The 16,435-nt window shown below is 41.3% G+C and overlaps 1 protein-coding gene across 2 annotated transcripts in view; it reads right to left on the bottom strand.

Moving 5' to 3' along the window:
- prkcz (protein kinase C, zeta) overlaps positions 1 to 16,435 on the bottom strand; it is a 395,150-nt gene that overhangs the window by 28,670 nt on the left and 350,045 nt on the right. For both annotated transcript variants that reach the window (XM_063033456.1, XM_063033457.1), the window contains one exon: positions 14,353 to 14,468. In XM_063033456.1, coding sequence (XP_062889526.1) covers positions 14,353 to 14,468 — 116 coding nt within the window. The remainder of the gene's footprint in view (positions 1 to 14,352; positions 14,469 to 16,435) is intronic.

Raw genomic sequence — 16,435 nt, 5'->3', positions numbered from 1 at the left:
TTCCAGAAATTGGGTAACTATTTATAGGCTCAGGAGAAAAATGTTTCTACGCCTCTTTGCAAGCCAGTAAGCTCTGCTGGCAAGTGCACTTCTGTGGTGGTTAGGCCATATTTGTAGTAATTGTCTTCAGATCTGGATATCCTGGTAACAGTCACCTTGACAGACTAGGCTAAATGTTTTTCTTGTTAAAATGATGAAATGTCTGATTGCTTGCTAGATAGATGTCATGCTTATCCTTCCTGTCTTACATAATAATTAGGTAGAACTATCTAATCAAGGCAAGGCTTGAATGCTATCACCTCTTATAAAGTAAAATCAAGCAACATAGGTGACAACAGGGCTTTCCTTACAGATGAGATCACAAACTCTCACAGCCCCCGATGATCTTGTGACTTCAGTCTCTAAGGCTGATGTGTGAGCATTCTTCAGGAGTTGAACCCATTGAAAGTATCTGGCCCAGATGGGTTACCTGGCCAAGTACTAAAAACCTGTGCTGATCAACTGGTTGGAGTATTCACTGAGATCTTTAACCTCTCGTTTCAACAGTCTGAGGTACCTACCTGCTTCAAGCATGTTTCAATTATACCAGTGCCTAAGAAGAGTGTGGTAACCTGCCTTAATGACTATCATCCAGAAGCACTTAAGTCTGCACTGATGAAGTGTTTTGAGAGGTTGGTGATGAAACATATCAAACTCCTGCCTGAGAAGCAATATGAAGCCACTCCAATTTGCCTACCAACACAACAGATGGCCATTTCATTAGCTCTTCACTCAACACTGGAACATTTGAACAGCAAAGATGCATACATCAGGATGCTCTATACTGAGTACAGCTTAACATTCAATACCATCATCCTCTCAAAACTAATCAATAACCTTAGTACTTCCTTGTGTAATTAAATCTTCGATTTCCTCATTTGCAGACCCCAGAAGTTTCAAAATGGCAACAACATCTCCTCCACAATCTTCATCAGCTTAGGTGCACCACAAAGCTGTGTGCTTAGCTCTCTTCTCTACTCATTTTACACTTATGACTGTGTGGCTAAGCACAGATCTAATGCCATATTCAAGTTTGCTGATGGTACCACTGTCTTAGGCCAAATCAAAGGAGGCATATAGGAGAGGGACTGAAAATCTGGCTGAGTGGTGCTGCAACAACAACCTGTTACTCAATGCTCTTGGACAGAAAATCTTACAAAACCTAGTGGATACGGCCCAATTCATCATGGGCAAAGCCCTCCATTGAGCATATCTACATGGAGTGTTGTCACAGGAAAGCAGCATCCATCAGGAAGGTACAGGAGCCTCAGGACTCACACACCACCAAGTTCAGGAACAGTTATTACCCTTCAATCATCAGGCTTTTGAACCAGAGGGGATAATTTCATTCAATTTTCACTTGCCCCATCATTGAAATGTTGTCACAACTCATGGTCTCACTTTCAAAGACTCCTCCTCTCTTGTTCTCGATATGTATGTATTTGCACAGCTAGTTGTCGTTTGCATACTGGTTGTACTGGTTGGTGTGGTCTTTCATCATTTTTATTATGGTTATTGGATTTGTTGAGTATGCCCTCAAGAAAATGAATCTCTGGGTTGTATATGGTAACATATATATACTTTAATAATAAATTAAACTTGAAATTTGTACTTTCTTGTTTTGTGGATGTCTGCAAAGAGTAAGAATTTCAGGTTGTATACTATATACATTCTATGATATTAAATTCAACCATTTGAATCATTTGAAAAGTCCTTTCATCTCATCTAATTTACTATATTATTGGATACGTCAATTAACCTAAAGACTATGTGGTGCCATATGGAGCTACGAAGTACAAGAACTCTTGGCTGAGGACTGAAAATTCTTTTGCAGACAGAAACCAGTAAAGGAATAAATGGGTTGTTTTCAAGTTGTATTTGTAACTACTGGGGTGCTGCAAGGCATCATCAGTGCTGTAGCCCCAGCTGTTCACAATCTACAGTACATCTGGGAATCAAATGTAAAAATGCCCTACTCTGCAACTGGGTGTTAGTGCTGGTAGTGAGAACAATGTGAAAAAGTTTCAATGGAAGCTTAATGTGCAAGAATTTAGAAGGTAGAATATGATATCATTCACTTTGGTAGAAAAAACACAGAAAAGAGGAATATTTAACTGATGAGAGATTGAAAGCATTAGTGTAGAAAGGGGCATGGGTATCTTTTGTACAAAATTACTGAAAAAGTTACCTTTTAGATGCAATAAGTAATTCATTAGGAAGACAACCAATACATATAGTGTGAATAAAGACTGATTCCTGTGCATATGTTTTGCCCTCTGATGAGAAATTAATGGCTTCTCTGTAACGTTCCACTGCTGGGGTACAGGTATCCCCCGCTTTTTGAACGATCGCTTTACTAAACCTCACTGTTTCGAAAGACCTACATTAGTAAGCTGTTTTCGCTTTCAGAAGGTGTTTTCACTGTTACGAAGAAAGGCAGCGCGCGTGATAAAAGGCAGCATGCGCCCCGAGCAGCCGCTCTGCCCCAGATTTGGAACGGCATTGCTTTAACAAGTTGCATTGAGCAGCCGTTAGCAAGATGAGTTCTAAGGTGTCGGAAAAGCCCGAAAGAGTAAGGGTGTTACACTTAGCATAAAACTAGACATAATTAAGGGTTTCGATCGTGGTGAACGAAGCAAGGACAAAGTGAATTTGGCTTGTGGAAGCTGATGAAGATGACGTTGAAGAGGTTTTGGCATCCCATAACCAAGAACTGATAGATGAAGAGCTGATGCAATTGGAAGAGGAAAGGATTAACAATCGAAACTGAATGCAGAAAGTGAAGCAACTGCATGAGATTTTTGCTGCAATGATAAAGTACGACTTTAATTTTGAAAGGCTACGTAGGTTTAGGGGATATTTGCAGGATGGCTTGAGTGCTTACAAACAACTGTATGATAGAAAATGCGCGAGGCTCAGCAGTCAAGCAAGCCTTCCACGTCAGCCACAGCAGACGACGAACCTCGACCTTCGACATCGAGGCGGGCAGTCATAGAAGATGAGCTGCCTGCCCTGATCGACGATGAGATGACATCCCCGTGTCCCACCACCCCAACACCAGGGCCCCGGACAGATACTGTACTGATTCGCGAAGAACGTAGCAGTAGCCGGCGGACACACAGCACATCGTTAAGAAAAAAGCCGAAATAAACATGCTAATTAATCAGGTGCCGCCTAGCACGTAATTAATTAGCATGTTTATTTCAGCTTTTTTCTTAACGATGTGCTGTGTGTCTGCTGGCTACTGCTGCGTTCTTCGCGGCAATGTATCGGGTCGGTGGCCCGGAGGGTGGGGGCCACTGCACCACCCAGCCTGAGATGACTCAGTCTAACACACCATCATCAGTGTGCTCGGCGCTGTTTTCTCAATTCTGGTAAGTGATACTACATGGTACATACATTATTTCTACTTTATATAGGTTGTGTATTTTTACGTGTTATTTGGTAGATTTGGCAGCTTCATAGTTTAAAAATTACTGGAGAGCGCGTTTATGCCAACAGCGCTTGCGTGAGATTTTCGCTATGGAGATCTGTGCAGGCAATCGTTGTAGAGAAGTATTTCTACTTTATATAGGCTGTGTATTTATCATATCATTCCTGCTTTTACTATATGTTACTGTTATTTTAGGTTTTATGTGTTATTTGGCATGATTTGGTAGGTTTTTTTGGGTCTGCGAACGCTCACAAAATTTTGCCATATAAATAAATGGTAATTGCTTCTTCGCTTTATGACATTTCGGCTTACGAACCGTTTCATAGGAACGCTCTACCTTCAGATGGCGGGGGAAACCTGTAATGCTTTCTCCGTAGCAGCAATGTTTGGGTTATGACTAGAGATGATGGGGTATGCTAGCCAATGAGCAGGATGTTAAACAAAGAAACATAGAAAACCTACAGCACAATACAGGCCCTTCGGCTGACAAAGTTGTGCCGAACATGTCCCTACTGAGAAATTACTAGCCTTCCCTATAGCCCTCTATTTTACTAAGCTCCATGTACCTATCTAAATGTCTCGTAAAAGACCCTATCGTATCCACCTCCACCACTGTTGCCGTCAGCCCATTCCACACACTCACCACTTCTGAGTAAAAAACTTACCCCTGACATCTCCTCTGTACCTACTCCCAAACACCTTAAACCTGTGTCCTCTTGTGGTAACCATTGCAGCCCTGGAAAAAGCCTCTGACTATCCACATGATCAATGCCTCTCATCATCTTATACACCTCTCATCCTCCATCGCTCCAAGGAGAAAAGGCTGAGTTCACTCAACCTATTCTCATAAGGCATGTTCCCCAATCCAGGCAACATCCTTGTAAATCTCCTCTGCACCCTTTCTATGGCTTCCACATCCTTCCTGTAGTGAGGCGACCAAGACTGAGCACAGTACTCCAAGTGGGGTCTGACCAGTGTCCTATATAGCTGCAACATTACTTCTCGGCTCCTAAATTCAATTCCACGATTGATGAAGGCCAATACACCGTACACCTTTTTAATCACAGAGTCAACCTGTGCAGCTGCTTTGAGCATCCTATGGACTCAGACCCCAAAATCCCTTTGATCCTTCACACTGCCAAGAGTCTTACCATCAATACTGTATTCTGCCATCATATTTGACCTACCAAAATTAACCACTTCACACTCATCTGGGTTGAACTCCATCTGCTACTTCTTAGCCCAGTTTTGCATCCTATCAATGTCCCGCTGTAACCTCTGACAGCCCTCCACACGATCCATAACAACTCCAACCTTTGTGTTATTATCTAACTTACTAACCCATCTTCATTAACACTTCCTCATTTATAAAAATGTTGTTCTTTCTTGTGTGTCTGGGAGCTGGGAATTCGCGGTCTTTTGCTGGGGAGAGATGAGGAGAGAAGACGTGAATGGAGAGAGTTGGGAGACCTTGGATGGAGTGGACTAGGAGCGAGGGTCCGAAGGTCAGCGATGATCGGAGGTCGATGGTGGACGAACGGCCTTATCAGTGAGCTCCAACATTGCGCATTAGACTGTTTCATGAGAATGGGCCCTTTTCTTTTTTTGTTTTCTTTACTAACCATATAGTCAAATTAAGAATTATAAAGCACAATCGTTTAATCGCATATTATGTACTGTTCGTTATTTCGTGGTACTGATTTGTAACAGCGGACACACCGTGCAGCATCCACCTAAACGAGATTTCTTAAGGCTTGGCTGGGCCAGGGAGCTATCATCCCCGATATTAAGCCGCTTGCCGAAGCGAGAGTTTCACACATACAGTGGATTCTGGTTAATTGGGTCATCAGTTAATCAGGACAGCCGCTTATTTGGGACAACTCTTAAAAAACAAAGACAAGTTGAGAAAATAGCTGAGATTCCCTTGGTTTATTTGGGACACTATGCTGCTTGATTGGGACAGGAGACTTTTGTCGAACAATTTCAAACTAGCATCAGTCACGTGAACTTGTGTGATCGTTAGACACTACACCATAATTAGAGCAAGCAGTTTTAAAAATAGTATCAATTGTGGGTGTTTGCATTCAAAAAGCAGTGATTTTTGTCACTAATAATCGGCAAGAAATAAGCAGCAAGATAATTAAGAATTGTCTTGCTCACTGCAGTTTCAAGCATTCAAGCTAGGAGATGCTAGAAATGGCCGGGAGTGAAAATGAAACAATTTTACGACTTCAGCAAGTTAGGAACTGCAAAAAATTTGAAGATATTGACAATCATCATGAATGTTACATGATTTTTTTGAGGGAGGAGAAGATGGTGGCGTGACGCAGTGCGCGCGGCCGTTCTGAATGATATCGTATCTGTGAAGTAGGATGCTGTGCACAAACCTGATTTGATAGAGACAGATGTGAAGAAGCACGGAGGAATATCTGGAGTAACTTCTGAAATGCCTGCTTCACTGCCGCTGCAACTGTGCGATCGAGAATCTCCAGAGGGAAGGCCCCAAATCCTCGGCCTTGCCTATTGCCTGTTGCCGGGGCCGGGGTCAGGGTCGAAGCGCTCGGCAGAGATGGTGCTCACTGCATCGGTGTCGGAGAGCTGGTCGGAGGCTCGGAGTTTTCGGATGGATTCGGAGTCGGACTGTGGTTGGATGCTTCCGGGATGCTACATTGGCAAGTTTGCGGTGCTGGAAGTTTACCGTCTGCATGAGATGATGGGACTTTCGAGAGACTTTGAGACTTTACTGTGCCCATGGTCTGTTCTTATCAAATTATGGTATTGTTGCACTGTTGTAATTATATGTTATAATTATGTGGTTTTTGTCAGTTTTTCAGTCTTGGTTTGTCATGCGTTTTCTGTGATATCATTCTGGAAAAACATTGTATCATTTCTTAATGCATGTATTACTAAATGACAATAAAAGAGGACTGCGTGTCCTCATAATCTTAAAAAATCTAATGAAGATTTGGAGGATGAAATACACATTTTTATAATACTGTAGTAGAATTCGTTGTGTTCTAAGTTGTTCTGTATTTCATTTAAATACAGTACATAATTTGTTTTTCAGCTTGTCTTTTTATCTATTTCCATAAAACTTTTGACTAATTTGGGCAGGTGCTTAATTGGGCCAAAATGTACTGGTCTTGATGCGTCCCAATTAACTGGAAACCACTGTTTTCCCCAGGTTTTAGAATGATAAGTGATCTTATTGAAAGATACAAAATTCATGTGGATCCTGACAGCAGATGCAGGAATGACGTTTCCCTTGGCTGTGTGTCTGCAACCAGGGGACCACTGCATCAAAATAAAGATCAGCTAAATAGGACAGAGATGATGGGAGGTTTTCACCTAGTCTTCTTCTTAAGCCCATCACCCCTATTGGGGAATAGGTCACTGACAGTAGCTTGCAGAGTCCTCTATCCTGGGTCAGTCTTTCAAGATGTATCCCACCGAAGATCATCCCCTCCCAAGTCTTTGGAGCTTCTGTTAGTATTTCTATAGTGCTGAGTTTTTATGGGATGGGGTTGCTAGCCCCATGCCCAATCCTCCTCCTTTTACAGCTGGGCTTGAAATGTCCATGGCGGAGTTTTTCACCCTGTGGATATTGAATATTTGCAAGTGTCTTCCCAAGAGGGCAGTAGTGGCTTAGTTGCTGAGTTTATTCCAGACAAAGATTAATAGATTTTTGGATATTAAGGAAATCAGGAAAAGGAAGTGAGTGCAGGAATGTAGTACTGAGGTAAATGTTTAATCATAATGCTATCAAGTGGTAGAGGGGCTGAATGGCCTATTTCTTCCACTTCTGTTCTCCTGTTGAATTCAGCCAAGGCAATAAAAGAAGTTCTACATTTGGTATGTTTGCTTTGGTCTAAGCTAATCTGAAGTTTTCATTTACGATTTTATCCAAGAACCTATTTGAATATGCTTGAGAACATGATCAGAATACTGGGCTGGAGCCTATGGTAAAATAAGATTTCAAGACACACCATTAAGGCAAGGGGCAGGACAAATTGTGGCCAAACAAATAGAATAAATCAGGAGAGAAGGAAAGAAAAATGTACTGTACTAATAAGAAATTTGTAACTGCAACAGTAATACAATCTATTGTACACGATTGAGAACATTGTCTGGTTACTTCCATTCACGTGATGCCCTGAGATATTGAGCACATTGTGTGTGCAGTGTTTATTCTCATGCAACAATCATTCAGAGGTATTACTGTGAAACAAATCATGTATATACAATTAACTCAGCCGTACATGCAAAATATTAAAAGCAGAGACATGTCTTTCACTTGCAATATTTAACAGGATCATGAGGCACACACTGGGTTACTTGCGACTCAGATGCAGATCATTGCATTTCAGTTAATGGGCCAGAAATATTCTGAAGGGACTTGTTTGCCGAGTCCCTGTAAGTGAATAGCTAATTGGTGACTACTTACAATAAAAGGCAATTCAACAGGGCTACTGGATAAACGTGCCTTTTATTTCCTTCCTGTGCCACAGGTCCAAATGGTTCTACCAAACTAGTCAAATGATTTCTGTGATGCCCTGGGTACCATGACTACCTTAGTTTCACCAAACATTCCTGCTTGTCTTGCCTTCCCTTGCAAGCTTACGGTATGATGAATCTTTTCTGTATATCTGCCTGCATTGCCTCTGGTGGACTGTATTTTCTACATTCACTTACCTGAGAATGTTATCTGATGTCAATTGACTGAAAATTCAAGATTGAGACTTCTAACCCGAGGTCAAAATCTTCAAATAATATGCAAGATAAGGCATAGTTTGATGATACACATTGGATAGCCGAGGTACTGAGAGAGAATATTGCCAGAAGTTGCAGTTATTGATATGCCCTTGAAATGTATGGTTGGCAACCCAGGAATGACAAATGGTGGTTTTGATGTTTTTTTCCCTGTCTCGAAATGGAGCCACCTCTTCTATTTGCACATAAATGAGCTCATTGATGTTGAGTGTTTTTGAAGCAGATGTGGCAAGTCTTTTTGAACCATCACCCTTTATGTGGCTAATTGGAGCCACAAGTCCATTCTTCACTGAGTCAAATGCCAAATTCAGAGTCCTGTTTATTTTGTAGTGTGCAGGTAGTGAATCACTGCTCAGATTCCAGCAAAGGTCAAATGCCTTTAGGTGGGCTGTTGTCCAAGCCAATTTGACAGCTTTACTAAAAAGATAGTGGAATGAATGAAATACAAGAGCTAAATCTGGCAAAAATCTTGCATACTAATGGAGCATTCCTGTAGAATCAAGCAACTGAAACACATCCTTGAAAATCTTTGTCCTCATCTTTCTCCTTCACAGGTTGTAGCATTACTCATAAACTGAGTTCCAAATATACCATGTGCTTGTGAAAGAAGGCATCTTCATTCTACTTAAATTGTACATTCTGCTGATTAAGTCTTTGTAGGACCTCCTCTATGACTTCCAAGTACGTGGAGGTCATCAAGTCATCTTTCTGATTACACAGCACATCTGTTCTTTGGAGGATTTGATTCACAATTTTCTGATATATTTTTCGTAGAATTGCACACAATGGGGATGACTTATTATATTTAGAAGTTTTGAGTAGTGTGTACCATTACACCACTGTGCCGTGCTGCCTATCATCACCTATTGCCTGAATGTGTGTCAATCTACCACAAGTGAACAGTTCAATGGGCTTTAGAAGCTACCAAAATGAGTGTGCATCATAATACCATAAGATACAGGAGCAGAATTAGGCCATTGAGCATACCAAGTCTGCTTTGCCATTGAATTACATCTGTTATTTTTTAACCCTATTCTCTGTCCTCTCTGCAACCCATAACCTTCTTACCAATCAAGAACTTATTGAGTTGTTGAAACTTCACATTTAGAAGCAGCAAAGGTTTGAATGAAGGCTTTAGCTGCAGAAGAGGCAAAGTCTAGCAACTTTGCAGAGGTGGAAATAGCTAGTAATCAGTGGGGAAATTGTACCAAAGAAAGAAGTTAAAAAAACATACAAAGTGCAAATCAAAAACCCATTGGCATTGAAATACTAACTCAGTTTTCTAACTGGATTAGTGCAAATATGAAATAATAGAACCACTGAAAATTGCAACACAGTGCACCATTCAACTCATCCTATTATTTGAAAAAGAACTACCAAAGTAAATAGGGTTTTTGTTACAGTTGCACCATAAATAATAAATAGTAATAAAACCATAAATAGTTAAATAGTAATATGTAACTTATGCCAGGAAATAAGTCCAGGACCAGCCTATCGGCTCAGGGTGTCTGACCCTCCAAGGGAGGAGTTGTAAAGTTTGATGGCCACAGGCAGGAATGATTTCCTATGACGCTCTGTGTTGCATCTCGGTGGAATGAGTCTCTGGCCGAATGTACTCCTGTGCCCAACCAGTACATTATGCAGTGGATGGGAGACATTGACCAAGATGGCATGCAACTTGGACAGTATCCTCTTTTCAGACACCACCGTCAGAGAGTCCAGTTCCATCCCCACAACATCACTGGCCTTACGAATGAGTTTGTTGATTCTGTTGGTGTCTGCTACCCTCAACCTGCTGCCCCAGCACACAACAGCAAACATGATAGCACTGGCCACCACAGACTCGTAGAACATCCTCAGCATCATCCGGCAGATGTTAAAGGACCTCAGTCTCCTCAGGAAATAGAGACGGCTCTGACCCTTCTTGTAGGCAGCCTCTGTTCTTTGACCAGTCCAGTTTATTGTCAATTCGTATCCCCAGGTATTTGTAATCCTCCACCATGTCCACACTGACCCCCTGGATGGAAACAGGGGTCACCGGTACCTTAGCTCTCCTCAGGTCTACCACCAGCTCCTTAGTCTTTTTCACATTAAGCTGCAGATAATTCTGCTCACACCATGTGACAAAGTTTCCTACCGTAGCCCTGTACTCAGCCTCATCTCCCTTGCTGATGCATCCAACTATGGCAGAGTCATCAGAAAACTTCTGAAGATGACAAGACTCTGTGCAGTAGTTGAAGTCCGAGGTGTAAATGGTGAAGAGAAAGGGAGACAAGACAGTCCCCTGTGGAGCCCCAGTGCTGCTGTTCACTCTGTTGGACACACAGGGTTGCAAGCACATGTACTGTGGTCTGCCAGTCAGGTAATCAAAAATCCATGACACCAGGAAAGCATCCACCTGCATTGCTGTCAGCTTCTCCCCCAGCAGAGCAGGGTGGATTGTGTTGAACGCACTGGAGAAGTCAAAAAACATGACCCTCACAGTGCTCGCTGGCTTGTCCAGGTGGGCGTAGACACGGTTCAGCAGGTAGACGATGGCATCCTCAACTCCTAGTCGGGGCTGGTAGGCGAACTGGAGGGGATCTAAGTGTGGCCTGACCATAGGCCGGAGCAGCTCCAGAACAAGTCTCTCCAGGGTCTTCATGATGTGGGAGGTCAATGCCACCGGTCTGTAGTCATTGAGGCCACTGGGGCACAGCGACTTCGGCACAGGGACGAGGCAGGACGTCTTCCACAGCACAGGAACCCTCCGGGGCCTCAGGTTCAGGTTGAAGACATGGCGAAGTACTCCACATAGCTGAGGGGCACAGGCTTTGAGCACCCTGGTACTGACACCATCCGGTCCTGCAGCCTTGCTTGGGTTGAGACGTTTCAGCTGTCTTCTCACCTGTTCAGCTGTGAAGCCCACCGTGGTGGTTTCGTGTGGAGAAGGGGTGTAGTCATGACAGCAGGTTGGGGGACTGTGAGGAGGGGTAGGAGGGGAGAGTGGAATATGTGTTGGTTGGGGGCCGACAACAGATGACTCATGTGGGGTCCAACCTATCAATACTCAGTCCGCATCTAATAGCTCTAAAAGTACACACACAAGTATTATTGAAATGTGATGGGAGATTCTGCCTCCAAATTTACCACCTTCTGGGCGACCGGTCCTCCTCATCTCCTTTCTAATCTACCATCCAATTACTTTAAGCCTGCTCCCTGCGGTTGAAAGAGATTTTTTGTGATCTCCAGCCATATCACTCTCCAGGGTCTCAGTGCAACACTGACTCTGACACTGGAACACTTTTTCTGAATCTTACACTGTATCAATGTTTTTAGCTGCTAAGCAACAAAAATGTGGAATTCTTTCCCAAGCAACCCACACAAAATGGTGGAGGAACTCAACAGGCCAGGCAGCATCTATGGAAAAAACTCCAGTCAACATCTTGGACCAAGACCCTTCAGCAGGATATTTCGTGTGTGTTGCTTAGATTTCCAGCACCTGCAGATTCTCTCGTTTCTGATTCTTTCCCAAAATGTCCTCAACACTCAACCTCTTGTTTTCCTTCTTCAGACATCCAACCTCTCCCGGAAGTTCCGGGAGTCTCCCGCATATCGATAGTGGCTCTCTGATGCCCGGAAACAGATTTTTTTGAGCGGGAGAGGGAGAGGGAGAGCGAGCATCCTGATTGGTTTCTCTTTGTGCTAAGAGTGGTCCCCAACCACCGGGCCACAAGGAAACAATATAATTTGGCGATATGAAACAATATGAGTCAGCTGCACTTTTCCTGATTCCCTGTCACGCACTGTTGAACTTGAATGCACACAAGGTCATCAGTGACCCAAGATGTGCAAAGGAATGGGTCTGTGATCCATTTGTGAATGTCCCCGGTGAATCATCCATGTCAGCGCGTGAAGAAGATCAACTCCTTGAGCTTGCAAATGACGGTGGGCTGAAAAGTATGTTTGACATAACATCTCTGCCGGCATTCTGGATCAAAGTCAAGGCTGAATATCCTGAGGTAGCCACGAAAGTACTGAAAACATTGCTTCCATTTTCAACATCATATCACTGCGAAACAGAGTTTTCTGCAATGAATGCAGCGAAAACTACATTGCGGAATAGACTGGAAACCCCTTCAAGTATCGCTGTCTCGAATCACCCCTCGATAGGACTGTGTTGTTGCAGGAAAACAGGCCCAGGGCTCCCACTGATTCAGCGATATTAGTGTGTTGCAATGATTTTATATGTTCATACGAGAAAAATATGTGCTGTGTGTTTAATATCCAAACGTTACTTAAAATGTTATGATGCTATTGACTTATAAGTGACTTATAAGTCCGGAACGCACACAGCATATCTTTAAGAAAAAAGCCGAAATAAATAATTAGGTGCTGCCCGGCACGTAAATGTCAGCCCAGATCAGAGGCTATTGCAGATTTCGTCGTCTCTGATCTGGGCCGACATTTACATGCCGGGCGGCACCTAATCAATTAGCTTGTTTATTTTGGCTTTTTTCTTAAAGATGTGCTGGGTGTATTCTGGCTACGGCTGCACTCTTCGCGGCCCGGAGGTTTGGGACCACTGTTATAATTGACTTATCACTATATTCATGTGAGGAAAATATGCGCTGTGAGTTTAATATTAAATTCGTTAGATAATCCCCTTTAGAAATGAAATTGAGTGTATTAGCTACTTATAACTGAGTTGTAGTTGATGACCTATATTCCGGTCGCGTTTAACACCCCACCACCACCCCACCCCCGGGGTTGGCCAGTCCGCAAGAATATTGTCAATATTAAACCGGTCCACGGTGCAAAACAGGATGGGGACCCCTGATTTAAACTAGCTGGCTAGCTGCCAAGGAGCTACGCTATTGATGTCCTACGTGATGAGGCCAAACTCCTTGTAGACTTGCTTAAAGTTGTAATAGAATAAACATGATAATACAATACAAGTACATATTTTAATGTCACATTTACTGCATATACCCAACTTGGTTTACGGATTAGACAAAATCACTAAACAAAGTATTATATACACCCTTGGAGGTCAACGAGGGGTGAAGGATATGGGGTTGCGGGGGGCGGGGGTGCTACCTCCCTGAAATGGTGGTGCTACCTACCTGAAATGAGTTTTTGCAGGACGGGATGTTTGCTTCTTTTAAGACATTATTGATATTCTAACTGCCCAGTCAATAGTTTCCTAATCTACTCTAATATTTCTTCAAGGGGCTTAGCTTCAATTTTTGTTCGTTAATATTCATGTTGATTTCCTGTAGCGTGCACCACACCTTGGCTGTTACACCAATTCAATACTTCACAAGAAAGGCAATAAAGCAATACGGAGATGAGGCAATCATTCGAACAATGTCTAAAATGGGTGGTTTCACCCATTTTATTGGCCTGCAGATGCTGTAGTTGGCAAGGTAACTACTACATTTTTCTGTAGCTGCTTCTGCTGTACTGGAAATTAACATATTTCTGGCAGCAAAGTTTTCAACTTGAACAAGACGTTACAGGGTCAAATAACTATCATTTACTGTATCTATAGTTTAGTGAGATTTAAAAATTTAAATTAATGCATTAAATTGCATTATGAGTGCTCCAAAGTTAAAGAAGCCTCAGACCACTTTTAATACAATAATAAGCCCTTGAAGATCTTGTATCTGTGTATGTAAATTGTTAATGTGTATCGACTTTGTTGGGGAGTGATGCTGCGGAAGACATAATATATAATTTATTTGAACATCTGAAGTGAAATATTAGATGTCAGTGCTGAAGCTGAAAGTAAATTATACTATATGCTCCAAACAGCAGGTTACACACATTCCTATACAAAGAAATTGCCTAAATAAGAATTGTATGCAGCTGAACAGAATTATTTTAATCACTGGCATTTTAAAAAATGTATTTTCATTTATATACTCTACCAACATAAAACCAGATTCATCTTAAGTTTTGTAAAATTTATTTATTCTGGAAACAGTATGAACTAAAGTTGTTAACTTTGACTCAAGATACAAGTCAAGTTAATTTCTAGTAAAATACATGCAAAATTATAACTTCAAAAACTAATAAATCATGACCAGAATTTAAAATCTACAAAATATACAAATCAATATACTCACTCATCATCTGGTGTGAGCTGAACAGGTTCACTTGTAAACTGAGTGTCAAAGTTTTCCAAACCATAATCATCAGTGATCTGTGGCTTAAATGGAGGAGTCACCTGCTTCTTCTCCAACTGAGGAAAGAAAATAAGGAGTTAAGTCTAACTCTGCTAAGTTATGCATAGATTAGAGGAAGGTAGAACAATTTATTTCAAAATATACAACTTACATTGTCATTTCCAGCAGACTAAATAGCATTCTGAAGTTTACTCACAGTAGTACTTGCAAACAATTTGTATCCTCACCATGAGAAAAAAGAACAGTAAAAGGCCAACAATGAGAAAAGGCGAGGGCCATCAGGTGTGTCTAACCAATATTCCAACTGTTTATCAAACAAAACTAAATTTGTCGTTTAACAATATATCTAAAAATCACACATTATGTGTAACATTGCAAAAATGAAATTCTGCCTCTTGCTTTAGGTTGAAGACAGCAGTAGACAAATGCCCAGAATTGATCAGTAGCTGTTATAGAACATAAAGCAACTGATATTGCACATATAAGTACTGAGATAGCTGTCAAACAGTAGACTATTTATTGTTCAGTGTTTTATTGGAACGGTTCTTGCTGGCATAGGCTGACTGCCATCAATCGCATCCTATTGTTACTTCACACCCATACTTGTGAGGATGTATAGGGCCCATTTTGCTTGCACAAAGCATGACAGACAGTAGAGCAGCACAAGCCGCACAGTTAAGAATTTCCTCTCCAGAAGGTTTGGCAGTGGAAAGTTCCATCATTGGCTTTGACAGCTGTCAAAACTGTAAGGATTATATATTTAAGTATAACTTAAGTATATTTGGTCAGCATGAACTGATTCAACTGAAGGGCCTGTGTCCATACAGTACTGCTACATGACTCTGTAAAAAATAAATTTATGTTCCAACAATTATAGCAAGTATTTAAAATACATGGATAAAACACTTGGAAAAATTAGAAAATAAAAAGTTAAAAAAGGAACCATTTGTTTTTTTTTCCCTGGCCCTGCAAATCCTCACTGAAATAACTGGCATTAAGAATCCTGTTCCTGATGTAACTAGCTGCACAATCTATAACCGACTCCCCGACATAAATGGATAAGCCATTCCAAATCTTCCGGCAAGGTTGGGATTCACATGCTTGTGCACTAGCTGCAAACAGCCTGCATTCACCACAGCAATTTCCTGCTCAAATAACGTCCTTAAATTTTGCATCTTTTAATTTTCCTTTTAAAAGGTACAAAAATACATTTATTACACAGGATGATGGTTGAAACACACAATGGGATTCTAGAAGAATTTCTTTAGTAGCATGAAGGGCTGATATATTAAGAAATTTCCAAGCACAAACTTTTCTCTGCTTTAGAGAGTAACGACATTGGCATTCCTCAAGTCCCTGGAATCTCCTTATAATTTCATGTTTGCAAAATTAAGTTTTCAGCTTCAGTACTAGTTCTTCTATCCCAACTTTGAAAACTACAGTTATTCATCATCTAGTCTTGCAGCTTTGTGGTTCTTGGCGCTCTTACTGGCAAGTCTTAGTTGGGATTAGCAAGAGATTTTCTTTTACCATGATGAGTTACAGATTCATTAGAGACATTGTCATTGTTCATTTGTAGTTCAGATGTTTCAGTGTCCCTTCCATCCAAAGATTATTTCCCTTTAGGACTATTAGCTATTTTGTGTGCAAATAAAAACTTATAAACAAAAATAGTTAATATGCTTTCAAAATCAGAGCTATTTTTGAACTGTGTTTTTTGAACTTTTTCGATGTTGTCTGCCATCTTTGACTCGTTAAGCAGTCTGGGTGTCACCGCTCTCTGATGTGCCTACATTGCAATTTAATAACACATTTCTTCATGTTGCTGTGCACTATACCACTTGGAAACTACTTTGTTGAAAAGCAAGTATTCAATGTGCACTGTGCAAGTTGTATAATATATTGAATTTTTAAACATAAATGTGGAATACTATTGTAGTGTTTTACTTGGAATCTCCTCACCACGTAACAAAATTGACCTGTTATCTATTTGTCTTGATCTGAAAGTAATCAGTTTAGAGTT

The sequence above is a fragment of the Mobula hypostoma genome, chromosome 25 (genome assembly GCF_963921235.1).
Source record: "Mobula hypostoma chromosome 25, sMobHyp1.1, whole genome shotgun sequence".
In the NCBI taxonomy this organism is placed as follows: Eukaryota; Metazoa; Chordata; class Chondrichthyes; order Myliobatiformes; family Myliobatidae; genus Mobula; species Mobula hypostoma.
The sequence above is the reverse complement of the archived record's forward strand: the minus strand, read 5'-3'. Positions and strand labels throughout refer to the sequence as shown.